Source organism: Filicampus tigris, chromosome 1 (genome assembly GCF_054856515.1).
Source record: "Filicampus tigris isolate MCC_2025a chromosome 1, RoL_Ftig_1.0, whole genome shotgun sequence".
In the NCBI taxonomy this organism is placed as follows: Eukaryota; Metazoa; Chordata; class Actinopteri; order Syngnathiformes; family Syngnathidae; genus Filicampus; species Filicampus tigris.
The window spans coordinates 11,894,901-11,913,879 of NC_141217.1; the positions used below are offsets into that span (position 1 = coordinate 11,894,901).

At 43.1% G+C, this 18,979-nt stretch overlaps 1 protein-coding gene across 12 annotated transcripts in view; it reads left to right on the forward strand.

Annotated features, from left to right (window-relative positions):
- ubr4 (ubiquitin protein ligase E3 component n-recognin 4) overlaps positions 1–18,926 on the forward strand; it is a 58,732-nt gene extending 39,806 nt beyond the window's left edge. For 8 of the 12 annotated variants that reach the window (XM_086033767.1, XM_086049492.1, XM_086012055.1 and 5 more), the window contains 50 exons: positions 25–155; positions 410–587; positions 673–777; positions 2,056–2,193; positions 2,664–2,832; positions 2,916–3,120; positions 3,194–3,307; positions 3,941–4,150; positions 4,252–4,401; positions 4,468–4,695; positions 4,803–4,881; positions 4,992–5,216; positions 5,318–5,486; positions 5,655–5,799; positions 5,969–6,054; positions 6,136–6,223; positions 6,315–6,508; positions 6,593–6,832; positions 6,926–7,064; positions 7,186–7,311; positions 7,406–7,534; positions 7,641–7,990; positions 8,172–8,262; positions 8,418–8,502; positions 8,674–8,801; positions 9,005–9,134; positions 9,220–9,389; positions 9,480–9,589; positions 9,744–9,885; positions 10,071–10,152; positions 10,227–10,400; positions 10,539–10,660; positions 10,766–10,963; positions 11,077–11,157; positions 11,270–11,357; positions 11,529–11,656; positions 12,099–12,206; positions 12,285–12,401; positions 12,580–12,770; positions 12,881–13,054; positions 13,144–13,243; positions 13,347–13,565; positions 13,652–13,765; positions 13,840–13,982; positions 14,077–14,202; positions 14,397–14,591; positions 15,625–15,849; positions 15,965–16,055; positions 16,953–17,115; positions 17,863–18,926. In XM_086033767.1, coding sequence (XP_085889893.1) covers positions 25–155; positions 410–587; positions 673–777; positions 2,056–2,193; positions 2,664–2,832; positions 2,916–3,120; positions 3,194–3,307; positions 3,941–4,150; positions 4,252–4,401; positions 4,468–4,695; positions 4,803–4,881; positions 4,992–5,216; positions 5,318–5,486; positions 5,655–5,799; positions 5,969–6,054; positions 6,136–6,223; positions 6,315–6,508; positions 6,593–6,832; positions 6,926–7,064; positions 7,186–7,311; positions 7,406–7,534; positions 7,641–7,990; positions 8,172–8,262; positions 8,418–8,502; positions 8,674–8,801; positions 9,005–9,134; positions 9,220–9,389; positions 9,480–9,589; positions 9,744–9,885; positions 10,071–10,152; positions 10,227–10,400; positions 10,539–10,660; positions 10,766–10,963; positions 11,077–11,157; positions 11,270–11,357; positions 11,529–11,656; positions 12,099–12,206; positions 12,285–12,401; positions 12,580–12,770; positions 12,881–13,054; positions 13,144–13,243; positions 13,347–13,565; positions 13,652–13,765; positions 13,840–13,982; positions 14,077–14,202; positions 14,397–14,591; positions 15,625–15,849; positions 15,965–16,055; positions 16,953–17,115; positions 17,863–17,927 — 7,358 coding nt within the window. In that variant the 3' untranslated portion in view covers positions 17,928–18,926. The remainder of the gene's footprint in view (positions 1–24; positions 156–409; positions 588–672; positions 778–2,055; positions 2,194–2,663; positions 2,833–2,915; positions 3,121–3,193; positions 3,308–3,940; positions 4,151–4,251; positions 4,402–4,467; positions 4,696–4,802; positions 4,882–4,991; positions 5,217–5,317; positions 5,487–5,654; positions 5,800–5,968; positions 6,055–6,135; positions 6,224–6,314; positions 6,509–6,592; positions 6,833–6,925; positions 7,065–7,185; positions 7,312–7,405; positions 7,535–7,640; positions 7,991–8,171; positions 8,263–8,417; positions 8,503–8,673; positions 8,802–9,004; positions 9,135–9,219; positions 9,390–9,479; positions 9,590–9,743; positions 9,886–10,070; positions 10,153–10,226; positions 10,401–10,538; positions 10,661–10,765; positions 10,964–11,076; positions 11,158–11,269; positions 11,358–11,528; positions 11,657–12,098; positions 12,207–12,284; positions 12,402–12,579; positions 12,771–12,880; positions 13,055–13,143; positions 13,244–13,346; positions 13,566–13,651; positions 13,766–13,839; positions 13,983–14,076; positions 14,203–14,396; positions 14,592–15,624; positions 15,850–15,964; positions 16,056–16,952; positions 17,116–17,862) is intronic. The other 4 variants (XM_086018519.1, XM_086026611.1, XM_086023565.1 and 1 more) reach the window with 1 other exon arrangement.
- Positions 18,927–18,979: the final 53 nt, after the last annotated feature.

Below are 18,979 nucleotides of genomic sequence, written 5' to 3' on the forward strand. Positions count from 1 at the left end.
GTTTTTTTTGTTTTTTTTTATCAGGAGACAAAGATGACGATGACGATGATGACGCAGAAGACAAAATGCAGTCATCGGTGCTTACTGTTGGAGAGGAGGTGCGACCCGAGAGTCAGGAGCAAAATGAAGTGGATCATGGCGACTTTGAGATGGTGGTGAGAAAAAACAAGTGATTATTTATTCTGACGTTTGTATTTAACACAACCGACACCACCTGAGCCCTGATAATCATTTGTTACCAATATGCAGTGACATGAAAATATGATTTGATGAAATGATTTTGAACATTTCATCATACTGTCAATCATTGAAATCATAAATTATGCAAGTTGGAATATTTTTGGTAAGAAGGAAATATTTTTGGTAAGAAGGGAATATTTAGCTAACCATGGTTATTTGCATTCTTCAGTCAGAATCAATGGTCCTGGAGACACCAGAGAATCTAAACAATGGAAATCCATCCCCCCTGGAAGCATTGCTGGCTGGAGCTGAGGGTTTCCCCCCTATGCTGGACATCCCTCCTGATGCTGATGACGAAACGATGGTAGAGCTAGCAATTGCTCTCAGCCTTCAGCAGGATCAACAAGGTCAGTAGAAAATAAAGAGGATTCATCTCAATTTGTTTGGCCACTATTGTGCATATTCATTGGCATTTCATATGGAATCATTTAGGGAGTAGTAGTAGTGCCCTTGGCCTTCAGAGCCTTGGTCTGTCTGGTCAAGCTCCAAGCTCCTCATCACTGGACGCTGGCACACTGTCAGACACCACTGCCTCAGGTAATGGGAACGTCTTTTGTGTTGTCTGCACATTTCAATTTATAGATTGCCAATTGTTGCCTTTGGAGTTTTTGACTGCGTTAGATGCTTTGGGTTGTTATGATTTAAGGTTTGAATTCAAATCTTGTACCCTGGCCTAGATGACTGCATTATATAGACCCCTTCACTGTTTGTTCACAATGTGACGTCATTTATGGGGCACGGCTGAGCTGGAGGCAAAAACAACAAGCACGCTTGTTCGAAAACGCCGGTCAGCATATTTCAACAGCATTGTTTACGTAGGAATGGACGCAAAAAATGGTCATTTGAGTGAGTATGTAAGTAAACTCACTCTCCATGACTGTAAAATTTATAGTCATGTTAGTAATATTTAATATTACTTTGATAAGTTGGCTGATAGAATGATGTTGACCTATCTTTACGCCCTCACTCACTGGATGGACGATTTAACAAGGCTGCCCATGCAATGGCCAGACATTTACACCTACCTAATAGAAAAATCGACTGTTTACACCAAAGGTTAACGGAAGGCCTATATATCATCTGAACCATTGTAGCATGGCGTTAATATTAGCTTATGTAGGATATATAAAGAATCCCCCAAATAATGATTACTGTATTTTCCGGACTATAAGCCGGTGCGGCACTATATTTCAAAAGAAAATAATGAAAAAAAAGAACATATAAGCCGCACCTTTATATAACCTTCAGTCACATCCTGTTAATGGCAATTGTGTTGTATTGTAATTCCGGTCAGACCGCCCCTAGTGGTGGAAGAAAACTCCACAGAATAGCCGCACCTTTATATAAGCTGCATGGTTCAAAACCTAGGGAAAAAGTAGCGGCTTGTAGCCCGGAAAATACGTTAACTTAAAAGAATTTCAAGCACAACCAAGTCTAGCCCATATCATTTTCCAAAGGGAAAAAGTACATTTAATGACGTTCACGTTAAATCTTACCTGATATGAAGTGTACACTACAAACACGAGCGCTGTTGATGATACGCAGTCTAATCGTTTCGCCTAATTGCGTTCAATCACAGCCGTCTGCGATTTCTCTGACTGGCAATTGTTTTTGTTTTGTTTTTGATTTTATGGTTTTGGCAACCAAAAACACAAGACAGCATTTTTCTAGATAAAAGTAGCGGTGTTTACTCCTGGCTACCGTTCTGTTGCCTCCAGCGTGAGGTTCTTTTGCCTCCAGCGAATACCGTGATGTCATCGTGACGTAGGCCATGAAAAGGTCTATTTGCTGTTACAGCTATTGCTATGATTTCAGCCCCGGCATCTGATGACGAGGGCAGCACTGCTGCTACTGATGGCTCCACACTGCGGACTTCCCCAGCTGAGCATGGCGGCAGTGTGGGCTCAGAGAGTGGAGGTTCTGCTATCGATTCTGTTGCAGGGGAGCACAGTGGTGGGTGATTGCAGGGCAGAACTACATACATGTCATTTATAAACCATACTTATGTTCAGAGGTGGCAAAGATACTCACACTCTGTTACTTAAGTAAGAATACAGATATGCTCATAACAAAAAAAACAAAGTCAATACTGATTGAACTCCTTCAGTTAAAAGTTAAAAGGGCCAACTCTAAAATGTACTTTAGCAGAAAAGTGGGTTTTTTTGTTTGTTTTTTTTAGCTCAGTTGACGGAGTTTATGTATATGTTATCATTCGCAAAGGTACAAAAAAGAAACTAAGGAGTAGAAAGTACAGCTATCTGTTTTCAAATGTAAGAAGTAAATGTGAAAAGTAATTTAAAAAATAAATTCTCCAGTAAAGTAGTACAAAATCAGATGCCTGAAAAATCATCTTAAGTATATTCCCAATACATTCCCATGAATGCTTCATGTATGTTGCATGCTTGCTTTTTTTTTTTTTGCAGTGTCAGGGCGCAGCAGTGCTTATGGGGATACAACAGTGGAGGGCCACCCTGCAGGTCCAGGTAGTGTGAGCTCCAGCACCGGCGCGATCAGCACTACCACAGCCCAGCAGGAAGGTGAAGGCTCAGAGGGAGAAGGAGAGACTGAGGGAGACATTCATAGAAGCAACAGGTCAGACCTGAACATTCTGGTCTAAGCTTTTTGTTGGTCAACTTGTTCATACTGACAAAATCTGATTCTTCCTTGGTGATTAGACTTCACATGGTTCGTCTTATGTTACTGGAGCGCCTGCTGCAGCACCTATCTCAGCTCCACAATGTCGGTGGCGTTCAAGCAATTCCTTACATGCAAGTTATCCTCATGCTGACCTCTGACCTTGATGGGGAGGATGAAAAGGATAAGGGTGCCTTGGATGATCTGCTTGCGCAGCTTATTGCAGAGCTCGGCATGCATAAGAAGGTAACCGCATTCTATTCATTAGGAATCATCTTACCTGCACTTGTGTTGCTCAACCTACCTCTGCTCTCTGTAGGATGTTTCAAAAAAGAATGATCGCTGCCCTATGAATGAAGTACACCTGGTCATCATGAGACTGCTCAGCGTCTTCATGTCTCGAACCAAATCTGGTTCCAAATCGTCCTCAGAGGTACGTTACTATAGAGGGGTTCTTACAAAAAAAGTGTGTACATTATAAAAATCTCAGCAATCTACGAAGCAAATGACACAAAATTATATCACAAATTTGTGTGGGTGTGTGCAGCATGACCTGTTCTGTGGGTATGATGCCACGATTAGTCGATTAGTTACGACGATCAAAATCCTGACAATTTCATAGTCGACAAGTTGTTCTTGTTCATGTATTCACGCGTTCATATTAAGTCAACGTAATTAGTCCACATTCACTGTAATAGCAGCAGAGAAAGTTGAAAATCCTCATGGCCCTTATACTCGCGCACAACCCACACGCCTTGTTTTGAAAATGTGTTAGTTGCATTCCAATTCGGCGGGCTTCGCTGCTGCTACTGACAAGACACCCCAGGGTGGGATTTCCTCTGCCTTTTATGGCCATTTTCGGTCAGCGTTTTTACTGTCGAGCAACGATCAAATAGACAGCGACAGCCTTAATAATTTCCCACAGCACACCAATGTCCTGCTGCTCAGTGGTTGGGAATTAATGTAACTACTACCTGAGTTACTGGCATTATTTTTAGTTTTATTTCCTACTGAAATTTTTTTTCTATTAGTGACTCATGCTCTTTGCTACTTTTATTTCTTTCAGTCATCCTCACTGATTTCCAATGCTACAGCGTCTGCCTTGCTCAGCCTGGGTGCCATTGACTACTGTCTCCATGTGCTCAAATCCCTTCTGGAGTTCTGGAAGAGCCAGCAGGGTGAAGAAGAACCTGTGACCACAAGCCAGCTCCTTCGCCCACACACATCTTCCTCCCCCCCGGACATGAGTCCCTTTTTCCTCCGCCAGTATGTCAAGGTATATGTCCTGAAATCAGGTTGTGTCATGTCATGTCATTTAGACTGTAGAGTAAAAATGACAAGGTTATTTAGAACTAACAGAGTTGCTCCTCCCATTAGGGACATGCTGCTGATGTGTTTGAAGCCTATTCGCAGCTGCTCACTGAAATGGTGCTCCGACTGCCATATCAGATCAAAAAGATAGCTGACACCAACCCACGTATCCCACCTCCTGTTTTTGACCATTCCTGGTTCTACTATCTGTCTGAAGTAAGAGTTTGGGATATGTCATTTTGTATTTCATATTGTTAAAAAAAAAAAAATCTTTCTTTCCAGTATTTGATGATCCAACAGACACCGTTTGTCAGGAGGCAAGTTAGAAAGCTGTTGCTGTTTATCTGCGGCTCCAAGGAAAAGTATCGTCAGTTACGGGATCTGCACACTCTCGATTCTCACGTGCGCAGCATCAAAAAGCTTCTAGAGGAACAGGGCATCTTCCTCCGGGCGGGCATTGTTACAGCTTCATCTGGCTCGGCTCTGCAGTATGACACACTCATCAACCTGGTGAGTGTGATTTGGTGGATGCTGAGTGCCTTTTTTTTTAATGGTTTTGGCGCTCTGCAACATGTTGTTGTCACCTTCTGATTTTAGCTTTGTTTCTGTCAATGCAGATGGAGCACCTTAAAGCTTGTGCTGAAATCGCCACTCAGAGGACAATCAACTGGCAGAAGTTCTGTATAAAAGATGACTGTAAGTAGATCCCGATTCCAGTTTTTATAAATGGAGTATAATAACTGTAATAGTGTCTGTATGATTGTGACCCTGTCCTTTCTCGTGTACTTTTTTCTTCTTCTCTCTAGCTGTGTTGTACTTCCTGCTTCAGGTCAGCTTCCTAGTAGACGAGGGCGTTTCCCCAGTACTTTTGCAGTTGCTCTCATGTGCGCTGTGTGGCAGTAAGGTGCTGGCCAACTCTTCCTCATTCTCGGGGGGTTCTAGCAGTGGACAGGGAGGAGCTTCTCAGTCCTCTCAGAGCAAGTCCTCTAGTAAAAAGAGCAAAAAAGAGGATAAAGAGAAGGACAAAGAGGGTGAGGCAATGACTCAAGCTTTGTTGTGTAGAGATGACACCCACTTTAGTAGCAGATGATGCTATTGAATGTGTTTTTTATTTTCTGTGCACTGATCATAGGTGATGGAGTTGGCAGCCAGGAGGATCAGTTGTGCATGGCTCTGGTCAGTCAGCTCAACAAGTTTGCGGACAAGGAGACACTCATCCAGTTTTTGCGCTGTTTTCTGCTTGAGTCCAACTCGTCAGCGGTGCGCTGGCAAGCCCACTGCTTGGCATTACATATCTACAGGTACTTCAAAAAATACATTTTTACATTTATGCTAAGCTCAGCCTAGCACTCATGTCATTTTTAACAAGACAAGGTACAATGCATACTACAAAGTGAATTGCTGCATAAACATATCAAGTCTGAGTGAATATGACATCATAACCTTCCAATGTTTGGATTTTTCACTAGGAACTCAAGTAAATCTCAGCAGGAGTTGTTGCTGGAGCTCACATGGGCCATCTGGCCAGAACTCCCAGCATATGGCCGCAAAGCTGCACAGTTTGTCGACCTTCTCGGGTACTTCTCACTCAAGACTCCGCAGACCGAGAAAAAAGTAAATAACTCAGACTTCAAATTTTCTGGCTCTATTTCTTTACGGCAAGGACATTAGTCATAGTTCTGTAATGTCAATTGAGTGAAATTGATTAGTCGTAATAGGCACAAACTGCACAGAGCATTATAGTTTATCACATATTGCACATCATTGTTTCCTCTTTCTTCAGCTGAAAGAGTATTCCCAGAAGGCTGTGGAAATCCTGCGAACACAGAACCATATTCTGACAAATCACCCAAACTCCAACATCTACAAGTAGGTTTAATGAACTCATGCTGTCTTGTAAAAAGAGTGTAGTGTAGATTTTGGGACATTCATTTTTGGCTTTTTTTATAGCACGCTGTCAGGTCTGGTGGAGTTTGATGGCTTTTATCTGGAAAGTGACCCCTGCTTGGTGTGTAATAATCCAGAGGTTCCATTTTCGGTATGTATGGCAATGCATCATTAGTCGACTTGGGGGGAAAAAAAATATTAGTCCTAAACATTCTTTATATGTTTTCCTATTTGCCCTCAAGAATATCAAGCTGTCATCTATCAAAGTGGACACCCGCTACACTACCACACAACAGGTTGTCAAGCTTATTGGCAGCCACACCATTAGCAAAGTTACCGTGAAGATAGGTGACCTGAAACGCACCAAAATGGTCCGCACCATCAACCTCTACTATAACAACAGGACTGTGCAAGCTATTGTGGAGCTGAAGAACAAGTATGTTTCAACTTTCTATTTGTTAGATGCCATGCTGTCACAATGCACAAAATGTCACTCTTTACTGTGCTTTGCCATTTGTAGACCTGCTCGCTGGCATAAAGCCAAGAAAGTACAGCTGACCCCAGGTCAAACGGAGGTGAAAATCGACCTGCCCTTACCCATTGTCGCATCCAACCTGATGATTGAGTTCTCTGACTTCTATGAAAACTACCAAGCCTCCACTGAGACGCTGCAGTGTCCCCGCTGCAGCGCCTCTGTGCCTGCCAACCCGGGAGTGTGTGGCAACTGTGGTGAGAATGTCTATCAGTGCCACAAGTGCAGGTGAGCAGCACACTTCCTCAGCCATTCTAACAGTACTTACTAAACTACTAGAAATGAGTACATTATATTCTAATGTGTTTTTTTCTTTTTCAGATCTATCAACTATGATGAAAAGGACCCCTTCCTGTGCAATGCCTGTGGTTTCTGCAAATATGCCAGATTTGACTTCATGCTTTATGCTAAGCCATGCTGTGCTGTGGATCCAATTGAGAATGAAGAAGACAGGAAAAAAGTCAGCAGTCACTTATACATACTTCACAGCTTAATTTGAGGACCTTTTGCTGAGAAGTTTCTTTACTCCCTTTGGCCGTATATTTGACAGTATATTTCAAAACTTGTTTTTATCCCTGCAGGCTGTGACAAACATCAACACCCTTCTGGAAAAAGCTGATCGTGTCTACCACCAGTTGATGGGTCACCGACCCCAGCTGGAGAGCCTTTTGTCTAAAGTAAACGAGGCGGCACCAGAAAAGCCTCAGGTAAGCTTTGAAATGCATTTGTTATGCAGGAGATGCTGTGGAATTTTAAACATGGGAGACATTATTAATATAATTTTCCCCCAAATTCCCGCAGGATGATACAGGAGCTGCTGCAGGTCTTGGTACATCTTCTGCCAATGTGAACAGATACATTCAGCAACTGGCTCAGGAGTACAGTGGAGACTGCAAAACATCATTTGATGAACTCTCCAAGATTATACAGGTTAGAGACAAACTACCTGTGGCCTCCCCACATGTTGAAGCATTGTCCAGTATCTCTCTGCTTGCTTCCCCAAGTCCCCACCTGGTATTTGATTCTTTTTCCACAGAAAGTACTTGCATCTCGCAAAGAGCTGCTTGAGTATGACCTGCAGCAGCGCGAGGCTGCCACCAAATCGTCCCGCAGCAGCAGCAGCCACCAGCCGACCTTCACGGCCAGCCAGTACCGCGCCCTCTCTGTGCTGGGCTGCGGCCACACCTCCTCCAACAAGTGTTACGGCTGTGCCTCAGCAGTCACAGGTCACTGTATCACACTGCTGCGTGCGCTGGCCACCAACCCAGCCCTCCGGCAGATCCTCGTCCTTCAGGGGCTCATCCGTGAGCTTTTTGAGTACAACTTGCGACGAGGTACTGCAGCCATGCGGGAGGAAGTACGCCAGCTTATCTGTTTACTTACAAGGTAGAGCCCTGCTCAAGATTCTATTGTAGTTAAATGCAACAGGTTTTCAGTGCACTACCCTTGACCGTCTTGATGCTTGTTTGATGAAACAATGTACCGGTGAACTACTTTTTATTATTTGCCCTTTTTGTAGCAATTCTGCTTCTCACGTTATCATTTGTTTCATTTTGTTTTTTTTAAGGGATCACCCAGAAGCCACTCAGCAGATGAATGACCTTATCATTGCCAAGGTTTCGGCAGCCCTCAAAGGTCACTGGGCAAATCCTGACCTGGTATGTGTGCTTTCATCTGCTCATTTAAAGCGATGAGTAAATACTGTGCTTCTGTCTTGTGTACTAAAGCAGTGGCACATTTATCTCAGCATGAAAACTAATGTGAAGTGTATATTTGACAAGAATGTTTTTTTTTTTTTTTTTTTTTACAACAGGTTAGTAATCTGCAGTATGAAATGCTGTTGTTAACTGACTCGATTTCAAAAGAGGGAGGATGCTGGGAGTTACGGCTGCGCTGTGGTAGGTGGCTCGTTATTTTGAAGCATTAACAAATAGATTTGACATTTGAGTCCCATTTAAACATAAATATTAGGTTAATGGCTCACCTACATTGCCATCTCCGTGCTGTCAATGTTATTCATGCCATTTTTAATCTAACCAGACTAAATCAATGTGGTTTTTTTCTTGCAGCCCTTAGTCTGTTCCTCATGTCAGTAAACATTAAGACGCCTGTCGTGGTGGAGAACATCACTCTAATGTGCCTGAAAATCCTGCAGAAGCTAATCAAACCCCCCGCCCCTACCAGCAAGAAGAACAAGGTGAATATTGAGTAATCATGCTGAGGCTTTGCATTTCTGTTAGGGCCAATGAAAATGTGCTGATTAGGTTAATGCGAGGCAATTGGCTGAAAAGTTGATTGTGGAACCCTCAATGCAAGATGTATCATTAGGGTCAATTGTACAATTTACACGTATGCCAACTCTTGGAGTACGTTTTGATCACACCTATCCGTCTTTTAAAGGATGCTGCTACTGAATCCCTGACCACCGTTAGGCCCTACAGTAATGAAATCCATGCTCAGGCCCAAATGTGGCTCAAGAAGGATCCCAAAGCTTCATATGAGGCCTGGAAAAAATGCCTCCCTGCAAGATGTAAGTGTTGCCCAGACAATATAGTAAACATGTCATTGTAGCAGCAGTACTCATTTTTGTCTCCAATGCTCTTGCCAAATTACGGGCCCGACAGGCCATGACATGGTAACAAAACCACAAGGGAAGGGTGAACTGCGGAAGCAGTATCTGATGGAGAAGTATGTGTGGAAATGGAAGCAGTTTATGAGGTCCAAAAGAGGTGAAATCCTTTTCCCTCGCCTGCTCAGGCTCAGCCACAACAATTGGCTGCGGCAGGTAAGTAAAGATGCGCAAATTATGTCTTGTGAGATTCAGAAATCCATTCGTATTAGAAATCAGTTGACATAAGTGTTTTTCTTACCGCAGGTTCTTTTCACGCCTGCTACTCAGGCCGCCAGACAGGCAGCTTGCACAATTGTGGAGGCCCTCACAACAATCCCCAGCCGCAAACAACAAGTCCTGGGCCTGCTCACCAGGTAAGACGCAGAAGAATTAAGGCGGCACATGCTGTTAAGTGATGGTCAGCGTGTGTAAAATGGCTACGTAATGTTAGTCAAGCTAACTGTACTTATATAGCCAACAGGAAAGTCTTGTGTAGTCGTGTGACAATGTTTCTCATGTGTCGCTCAGTTATCTGGATGAGCTGAGTTTGGCTGGAGAGTGTGCAGCAGAGTACCTAGGTCTCTACCAAAAGCTCATCAAACCAACACATTGGAAGGTTTACCTGGCTGCACGAGGAGTTCTTCCCTACATCGGCAATCTCATCACCAAGGTAAAGCGTGACTTGGTATTGTTCTATATGTTCTCTAAGATCAACAACATGCAGTTCATTTATTTGAGCTGAACAGAGTGATTCATAACTGTCTTAAACCGCTGTTGCTAGCCCATTGTAAAATCTAAATACAAGCGTGTGTTGTGCAATTATTTTAATGTGGGGTGTGCAATTGCCTCTGGCAGGAAATAGCCAACCTGCTGGCCCTGGAGGAGGCGACGTTGAGCACAGACTTACAGCAAGGCTATGCCCTCAAGAGCTTTACTGGTATGCAGCAAATGATAGCAAATATTTGAAGTTTTCTTTCTCGTGGATTTGATCAAATGATGTTGTTATGGCAGGATTACTATCGTCATTTGTGGAGGTGGAGTCCATTAAGCGGCATTTTAAGAGCCGGTTGGTTGGCACAGTGCTGAACGGTTATCTGTGTCTGCGGAAGCTGGTGGTGCAGCGCACCAAACTCATTGATGAGACTCAGGACATGCTGCTGGAAATGCTCGAGGACATGACCACAGGTCAGTTGAAGTGAAATCTTAACTACTGATTTTGAAGCCTTTAGCAGAGTCTGTCAAAGCTTGTCATATCTTAAGCATTATTGTTTTCCTCAGTTGACATGGTGCACATTGAGTCTGACCATCTTACGCTCTTCGTAGGTACCGAGTCTGAAACGAAGGCTTTCATGGCAGTGTGCATAGAGACTGCGAAGAGATACAATTTGGATGACTACAGAACACCTGTGTTCATTTTTGAGCGACTGTGTAGCATCATTTATCCTGTAAGTTAACTTTATCCCACATTTATTTCACTTAGATGAAGATATTTTACTGAATAATTACTTGGCAAGGTTAATCTTTTTTATGTCACCTTTTTTTCTTTTAAGGAGGAGAACGAGGTGACAGAGTTCTTTGTGACCCTGGAAAAAGATCCTCAGCAGGAGGATTTCCTTCAAGGTCGCATGCCTGGAAACCCTTACAGTAGCAACGAGCCAGGCATCGGCCCCCTTATGAGGGACATTAAGAACAAGATCTGTCAAGACTGCGACCTGGTGGCACTCCTGGAAGATGATAGTGGCATGGAGGTAAACTGAATTCCCATTTTAATAGCTCCTTCTCTTACTCCTCACCTCCTCTTGTCATCAACTAAGCGAAGTCATTGCAAGAAACATATTGTGCGTCTTTTTGTTTTCCTCAGCTTCTGGTGAACAACAAAATCATTAGCTTGGATCTGTCTGTCGCCGAAGTCTACAAGAAGGTGTGGTGCCCAACAAATGAGGTGAAGTTACAACGCGAAACCAAATGCGATGTCAATAATGACTGAGCCTTTCAGAATAAATCTGAAATAGTATAGATGGTCGTCAAGTTAACGTTGCCCTTCCTTTTCCAAGGGTGAGCCGATGAGAATCATTTATCGAATGAGAGGTCTGCTGGGAGATGCAACAGAGGAGTTTATTGAGTCGCTGGACTCGACCACAGGTTCTATTACTTGTCTATTACAGCCTCCCACACTATTTGGACCGTCAAGTCTGCCAGTGTTTTCTTGCTTGTGTCTTCATCAAAACCTTTTATAGACGCTTGAAACATTTAACAAGTCTATGGAATCTCATCTTACGATCAAGTACAAAAAAATGTCTCTGTCTTGTCCAGATGAGGAGGAGGATGATGAGGAGGTGTACAAGATGGCAGGCGTTATGGCACAGTGTGGCGGACTGGAGTGTATGCTCAATCGGCTGTCAGGAATCAAAGATTTCAAACAGGGACGTCATCTGCTCACGGTAAGCCGCCGTTGTGCTTCATCACCAACGGGGGACTGAACTATGCTATAAAATGATGCCAGGTTACATTCCCTTTGAATCAAAGCAAGTCAACAAATGCACTCTGCACTTACAAGTGGGCTAGTTATGAACAAGGTGCACTTAACTGCTTCAATATGCTTCAGTTGAGTAAGCCTGTTTCCTAAAAGACAGCTGTAATGCCTCGTTGCCCACAGAACCCCATCAGTCGCGAAGTTAATTTTGCATGCAGATTATTTTCGGCCAATTGCACTGCCTTGTCAGCTAATTGCTAATGGCGCTTAGACTTTCGGGTTTTTTCAAATTCTTTTTTATTTGAAAAGTAGTGGCTTTAGCGATGCAAGGATTCTGCCAACAGTGACAGTATTCATGTGCATTGAGAAATATCTTATTCCTAATTAAAATATGATGTATCTCTCTCTAGGTTTTACTGAAGTTGTTCAGTTATTGTGTCAAAGTAAAAATAAACCGACAACAGCTAGTCAAACCAGAGATGAACACGCTCAACGTCATGCTAGGAACTCTAAACCTGGTAAGTGACTTTAGTTGTTGTTATGCTGGCTTTTATCGCACAGATGTTGAGGAGGAATATTCAACTCTTCCCGCTTAGGCTTTAGTGGCAGAACAGGAGAGTAAGGACAGCGGCGGGGCCTCCATAGCAGAGCAAGTTCTGAGCATCATGGAGATCATTCTGGACGAAGCTAATGCAGAGATTTCAGAGGACAAGGTAGGTACTAAAGAAGCCACATGAACACTTTGGGAGCACAGACCACCACCACCAAGGCCAATTAGAACAAGGAGAAGCTGCGCCCAAACAAAAACGCAAACCCACTCTTGATGGAAAACCTAGCCTCCTTCGAACGAGTTAAAAATAATCTTTATAATCAGTGTCATTGTTTTTCCAGGGTAACTTGTTGCTGACTGGCGACAAGGATCAGCTTGTCATGTTGCTGGACCAGATCAACACTCCATTTGTGCGCTCCAACCCCAGCGTGCTGCAGGGTCTGCTTCGCATCATCCCATACTTGTCGTTTGGCGAACTGGAGAAGATGAGGATCTTGGTCGAGCGCTTCAAGCCATGTTGCAGCTTTGACAAGTGGGTATCACTGTGCTATTCTTAAACGTGCTGACCTCCACTTGCAATGTCTGAATGCCATGCTTCCGGTCTTTCTACACATACTACATCGAAACTGTTTTTCCTTTCAGGTACGACGAGGAACATAGCGCTGATGACAAAGTGTTTCTGGATTGCTTCTGTAAAATCGCTGCTGGAATAAAAAATAACAGTAACGGCCATCAGCTGAAAGATCTCATTCTGCAAAAAGGAATCACACAAAATGCACTGGACTACATGAAGAAACATATCCCAAATGCCAAAAAGTATGAGCCTTGTTATTCTTCCATTGCTTTGATAAAGGCATAAAAATTGGCTCCGCTTGCTAAAGTTTCATCTTTCTTTTTCTTGTCAGTCTGGATGCCGACATCTGGAAGAAGTTCCTCTCGCGCCCTGCGCTACCCTTCATTCTCAGATTGCTCCGCGGTTTGGCTATGCAGCATCCCCCCACACAGGTAGTAAATGCTCTAATAAAATGTAGTGCATTACACGAAAGTCAAGATTAAGACCATGAATTGGAAAACAGAAAAAAAAAAAAGTGACCTTTGTTCTGTCCAGGTGCTGATAGGCACTGATTCCATTACCAACCTGCACAAGCTGGAGCAGGTCTCCAGCGATGAAGGCATTGGTACGCTTGCAGAGAACCTTCTGGAAGCGCTGAGGGAGCACAGTGACGTCAATCTGAAGATAGAAGCGGCACGCAGGGAGACCAGAGCTGAGAAGAAGCGTATGGCCATGGCCATGAGACAGAAGGCTCTGGGAACACTTGGCATGACGGTATACTCTCTTTTTTCAGATGACTTTTTTTTTTTTTTTCGTTGTTTGACAATTAACATGCACGTATGTGTGCATTTGCCTTCCAGACCAACGAGAAGGGTCAGGTGGTGACCAAGACTTCACTGTTGAAACAAATGGAGGAGCTGATAGAAGAGCCAGGCTTGACTTGTTGTATCTGTAGAGAAGGATACAAATTCCAGGTACAACAAGGCACACGTCCTTAATGGTGTTTCAGTCAAGTGCAGCAACTTAACAGGCATGCTTTTGATTCCAGCCCACCAAGGTCCTGGGTATTTACACTTTCACGAAGCGGGTGTCATTAGAGGAATTTGAGAACAAGCCTCGCAAGCAGCAGGGCTACAGCACTGTGTCGCACTTTAACATTGTCCACTACGACTGCCATCTGGCAGCTGTCAGGTAGCAACATCGCCGCTTTTTAAGAAGACATCAACCACTCTCTCTTTACGTAATAAAAAATATATTTTTTTAATTTCTTTGACCTCCATTGCAGGCTGGCACGTGGGAGAGAAGAGTGGGAAAGCGCCGCTCTCCAAAACGCCAACACCAGGTGCAATGGACTGCTTCCTGTTTGGGGGCCGCACGTGCCAGAATCGGCGTTTGCTACATGCTTAGCACGGTAAAAACATGCATCAGCAGATAAACAGCATGAAATGTCCTCCCCGGAATCTATCTCTAATCCTTGATGAGAAGGCACGGGTGACTTGATGGTCTTTTTCTGAGCGCCAAAAAGATACGGCCAACGAATGCTGTTTTAGTAAATGACGAGCATTGACGGCTGATTTCTCACTTATGTTTTTGTGTGCCACGCAGACACAACACATATCTGCAGGAGTGCACAGGCCAGCGAGAGCCCACGTACCAACTCAACATCCATGACACCAAGCTGCTGTTCCTTCGCTTTGCTACCGAACAATCATTCAGCGTGGACACAGGAGGAGGCGGCCGAGAGAGCAACATCCATCTCATCCCCTACATCATCCACACTGTGCTCTATGTGCTCAACACGTATGTACTGCAAGGGAAGATCAAGTTGTACCGTCCCGGCCGTCTCAAATAGCCGAAAATTGGCCTCCATAGCTCATGGAATGGTTGTCTTGCATTTTATAGTGAGACATGACCAAGGATGACAATTATAAATAAATAATAGTAAATTAAAATACTAATAACAACAATATACAATCATCACTAATAATAGTAAATAGTCAATTATAAGTGTGAAGTTTCTTTCTATAGAAGGCAAAATGATTCAGAAGATTGGATTTTCGCCACCTGCGTTTCAACACTTTTTTGCTTCTTCACTCCAGAATATCTCCATGGAGATCTTTTCTTTCTAGAGATAACGTTCAACTTAATGGGAGCAGTCAAGCAATAGGCTAAAGCTAGCTTTGTATTTAATTAAATTCTCCTGAACGTAATTTCCAATTCTCACACACACACACACAAAAAATGTAGTGCTTGCTAAATATTTGCTCACCGTAGCCATGAAAACAACCCAAGGTGGACGCACACTGTTGACGTTGTACTTGCAATTCCACTACAGTAGCCTTCTTTAAAAGAGAGGTAGCAGAGGGTAAAAGAAATTCTACTGTAATACACCCTGAACTTAAGCAGTTTCTAATTAAAATACTGTAAAAACGAAATAGGTTGCACAGCTACAAATAAGATGACAGTGAACCGCCGCTCTGTTGCCGATGGGGAAAATTTGTGGGTGATCGACGCCGCCCTCAGTGGGTCGGGAATTGACTGTTGATGCCACAATATGGTGGCTTTGGAACAAACTGACGCTCTCAACTCACTTCAATTTGTTTTCTTGGCACTAAAATGTCACCAGAGGGTTCCAAAGCAATAATGTTAGCAACACAAAAAAAAAATTGGTTCCCAAACTATTGCCGAGTTTGTGAATGCTGACCTGTGAACATGTAAGTGGGTTCAAACTTGTGCAGGTTAAAGCAAGACTATCGTAAACCCCCCAAATGTTGTACCGGCTACAAGGCTGCCGCTCATACAGTATATTGGTATCCCTTCGCTCACCCTGCAGGACACGAGCTACCTCCCGAGAGGAGAAGAACCTGCAGACTTTTCAGGAGCAGCCGTGTGAGAAATGGGTGGAGGGCTCGTACGAGGTAGAAGGGCCGCACTACTACACCGTCCTGACCATGCACATCATGCCGCCCGAACGCTGGAGGACCTCCCGGATTTACTTCCTCCGGAGACTCCTGGTCAACGCGCACGCCCGCAAGGTGTCGGCGAGCAGCGCCAACAAGTACGGCCCAGTTGCGAACGCCTACGAGTAGCTTTTTTTTTTTTTTCTTCTCTCTCTTTTCTCAAGCACATGCGAGTTGAAATGAGCTGCCCTCATCTTTGCTCTCCTTCCTCAGGCTGACAGATAAAGCACCAAAGGAATATGCAGTCTATCGCTCGCCCCTTCTCTTTTGGGGCCTGGTGGATCTCGTCTATGACATGTTCAGGGTAATGTCGGAAAACTTTCAAGTGGTGCCTTGACCTCCGAGTTAAACTTGCTCCGTGACCATGCTTGTAACTCAAGTCACTCATTTGGCAAATCAACTTTCCCATTGAAATGAATGGAAATGCCATTAATGACCCCCCAAAAAAGCCAAATGTTTTATTGTTTTACTCAGCTTAATACTCAATACCTCAAATACTCAAATACCAATCGTAAAGGGCCGTAAACAAATTCAATGAACCTAAGGTGCATTTATCAAAATTGTTCAGGACACAACCGTTAATACTTTCAATGTCATTTTCATTTAGAAAAACACAATTACAGGTTGAAGTAAACGTTGCGTTTCCACTTTGACATACATTGAAATAGAAATCAAACAAACAAAACATACTGTCATGAATCCAAAACAAATATTTGAGGAGGGGATTAATGAACAAAAACAATTTATTAAGGAAAAAAAAAAGTGATCCCCAACACAGGCTTAAAAATAACAAATGATTACTTTTACAAATCAGAGCAAAAGCTTTTACCAACTTTTACACAGTTAACATATCATTTCCTGTGTTATGCTCTTATTCTGAAAGACAAAGCATAACACTGCTGGTAGAAGAAGTGACTTAGTGGTCAGATACATGTAACATTGACAAAGAAAAGACACAGACCACATATAACACTCTAATAATGCGCTCTGCTGCAACAAGAAATGGCTAATGCTAGCAAGGTACTTGTGTCGCTATCCACTTGATAGACGCACACTATTGACTAAGTCACATTTTTCGACCAAACGACTCGTATCTCAAAAAGCTCGTTAGTTGGGCCGCTTGTAAGTCAAGGCACCACTGAATTTTGTTTATTGGCCGCACTGAGCACACTGACTTTTTCTCTGCCTTTCGGCACCGCAGAAGGTTCCCACCAGCAATACGGAGGGCGGCTGGTCCTTCTCGCTTGCCGAATACGTGCGTCACAACGACATGCCCATCTACGAGGCCTCGGAGCGCGTGCTCAGGGCTTTCCAGGATGAGCTCATGCCCGCCGAATCCTTGGCAGAGTTCTTTGACGTTGTAGGTCAGTATTGCACACGAGCGAGTGATTTAAAAGGTAGCAAGGTTGGATGTAACAATCTGATTTGGATCAGCACCAAAAAAAAAAATGAAATATTAAAAACTTCATATCCAAGACGAACCAAATGAAAGAGTCCTCATGCTGAAACGATTGATTAAAATTCCAAGAAACTATACAAACAGGTATCGATTTTGTAATCTCAGAAAGACAGTGATTTAGTTAAACAAACCCAATTAGTTTCCCCACAGAATTGAAATTCAAATAATTTGAGCAAGAATTGGCAGTGATTCCCAAAATGTAGTGGTACATGGGCTCACCCTTGTGGTGCGACAAGATTAATTGACTGAAATGTTCAAAACTGTGCATAATGTTACTATAGTTTAAGATCCGGGACAGTTCAGTTGTATTTATCTGAGTACAACACATTTGCATGCAAACTTTTTGAACTGTTTGTTTTAAAACATTTTTTTAGGTACAACGGTAATTTATGTGCAATTCATATTGTGTGTAATGTTCCAGTGGCTTACTTGGGATTAAAACCTCTCTCTTTTTCGAAGAAGACTGGGAGTACACCTACTACACTACTATATTGTAATATTGGGTCATTGAGGGGGTACTTGGAGATTTTTAAGGTGTTACTTTGTGTAAATACGTTTCATAATCACTCATCCGAAAACATGACGACAAATGCTTCCTTTATTAAAAAAAATGGTCCAAAAATGACCAAGTTCCTACGTTGCCATGTTTCAGGTCTCCTCTCCGAAATCCCAGATCCAGACTTCTTCCTGCAGGATTTGTTGAACTCTTTGCCCTGACGGGTAGTAGGATCCACCTGCTCACCAATTCCCAACCCAGACCGCATCGCAACCACATTTGGGACAGCTACCAAATAAACACTTTTCCTCTTTGTGCACAGTGTATACGCCATGCTTCGTCCTCCACCCCGACGCCCCCAATGACATCTTCAATTGAACCTTAAGCAGAATCTATGTGTAATCTTCTAATACACCATGATGTGTTGAGCACACTAATTCCACACAAAGCAAACACAGATGATGAGGCGCTGCAATGTCCGGCCGGCAGTTGGAGATCGGTCCCACGACACGATGAGAGCGGCATTCGATTTTATCTTGTTTTGCTTTCGTTTCCTATTTAAGGTTTTGGTCGGCGTGTTTTAAAATGGCAGAGAACGCCTCACATGCTCGTGATTTAACCTGTCCTCCTTTGGTCGTCGTGTATGGTTCTAACTGGAATTTGAGTGAAAGATGCCTTTTTTGTTTAGTGTGTATGAGCATATTTTTTTTTTTTTTAATCATTTTGGCAAGCAACGGCAAGAAGAAAAAAAGTATTGATGAGTAAGTTTTATTTTCTTCCTTGACACTATGCCTTGGTCACCTTAACCTTTTGTCAAGAGTTCATCTGTTGCAGTGATATTTTAGACCTGTTGCAAATCATAATAAAGCCGATGTATGTTATATCCCTAAACACTTTTTTTTGGTTTTCACTTCAAGGGTTTTGCATCGGATTCTTTTCTTGTTTTTTTTTGTTTTTTTTAATGAGTGCTCCAATGAAAGTTGTCCCCAAAAATAAAGGTAAAAAACAATGGCTATACACAGCTGCTCTTTGTGGCCAGCAAGGTGCAGCGGTGTTTTACAGTCACCAACCTTGAGCAAAAGTAGTGGCGTTTGCCAGCTGAATGCATGGTGTGGACTTGACTCAATTTGTTCATTCGCCTGCTGCTACAGTTGTTCAAATGTTGCTGAATGTCTGCTTTTTGAATTAGCCCTATGATTAATAAAGTTGATATATGGTTAGGATGACTTGTTTGCAATTCTTTGCCATTGCTTACTTCTGTCGTGACACATTA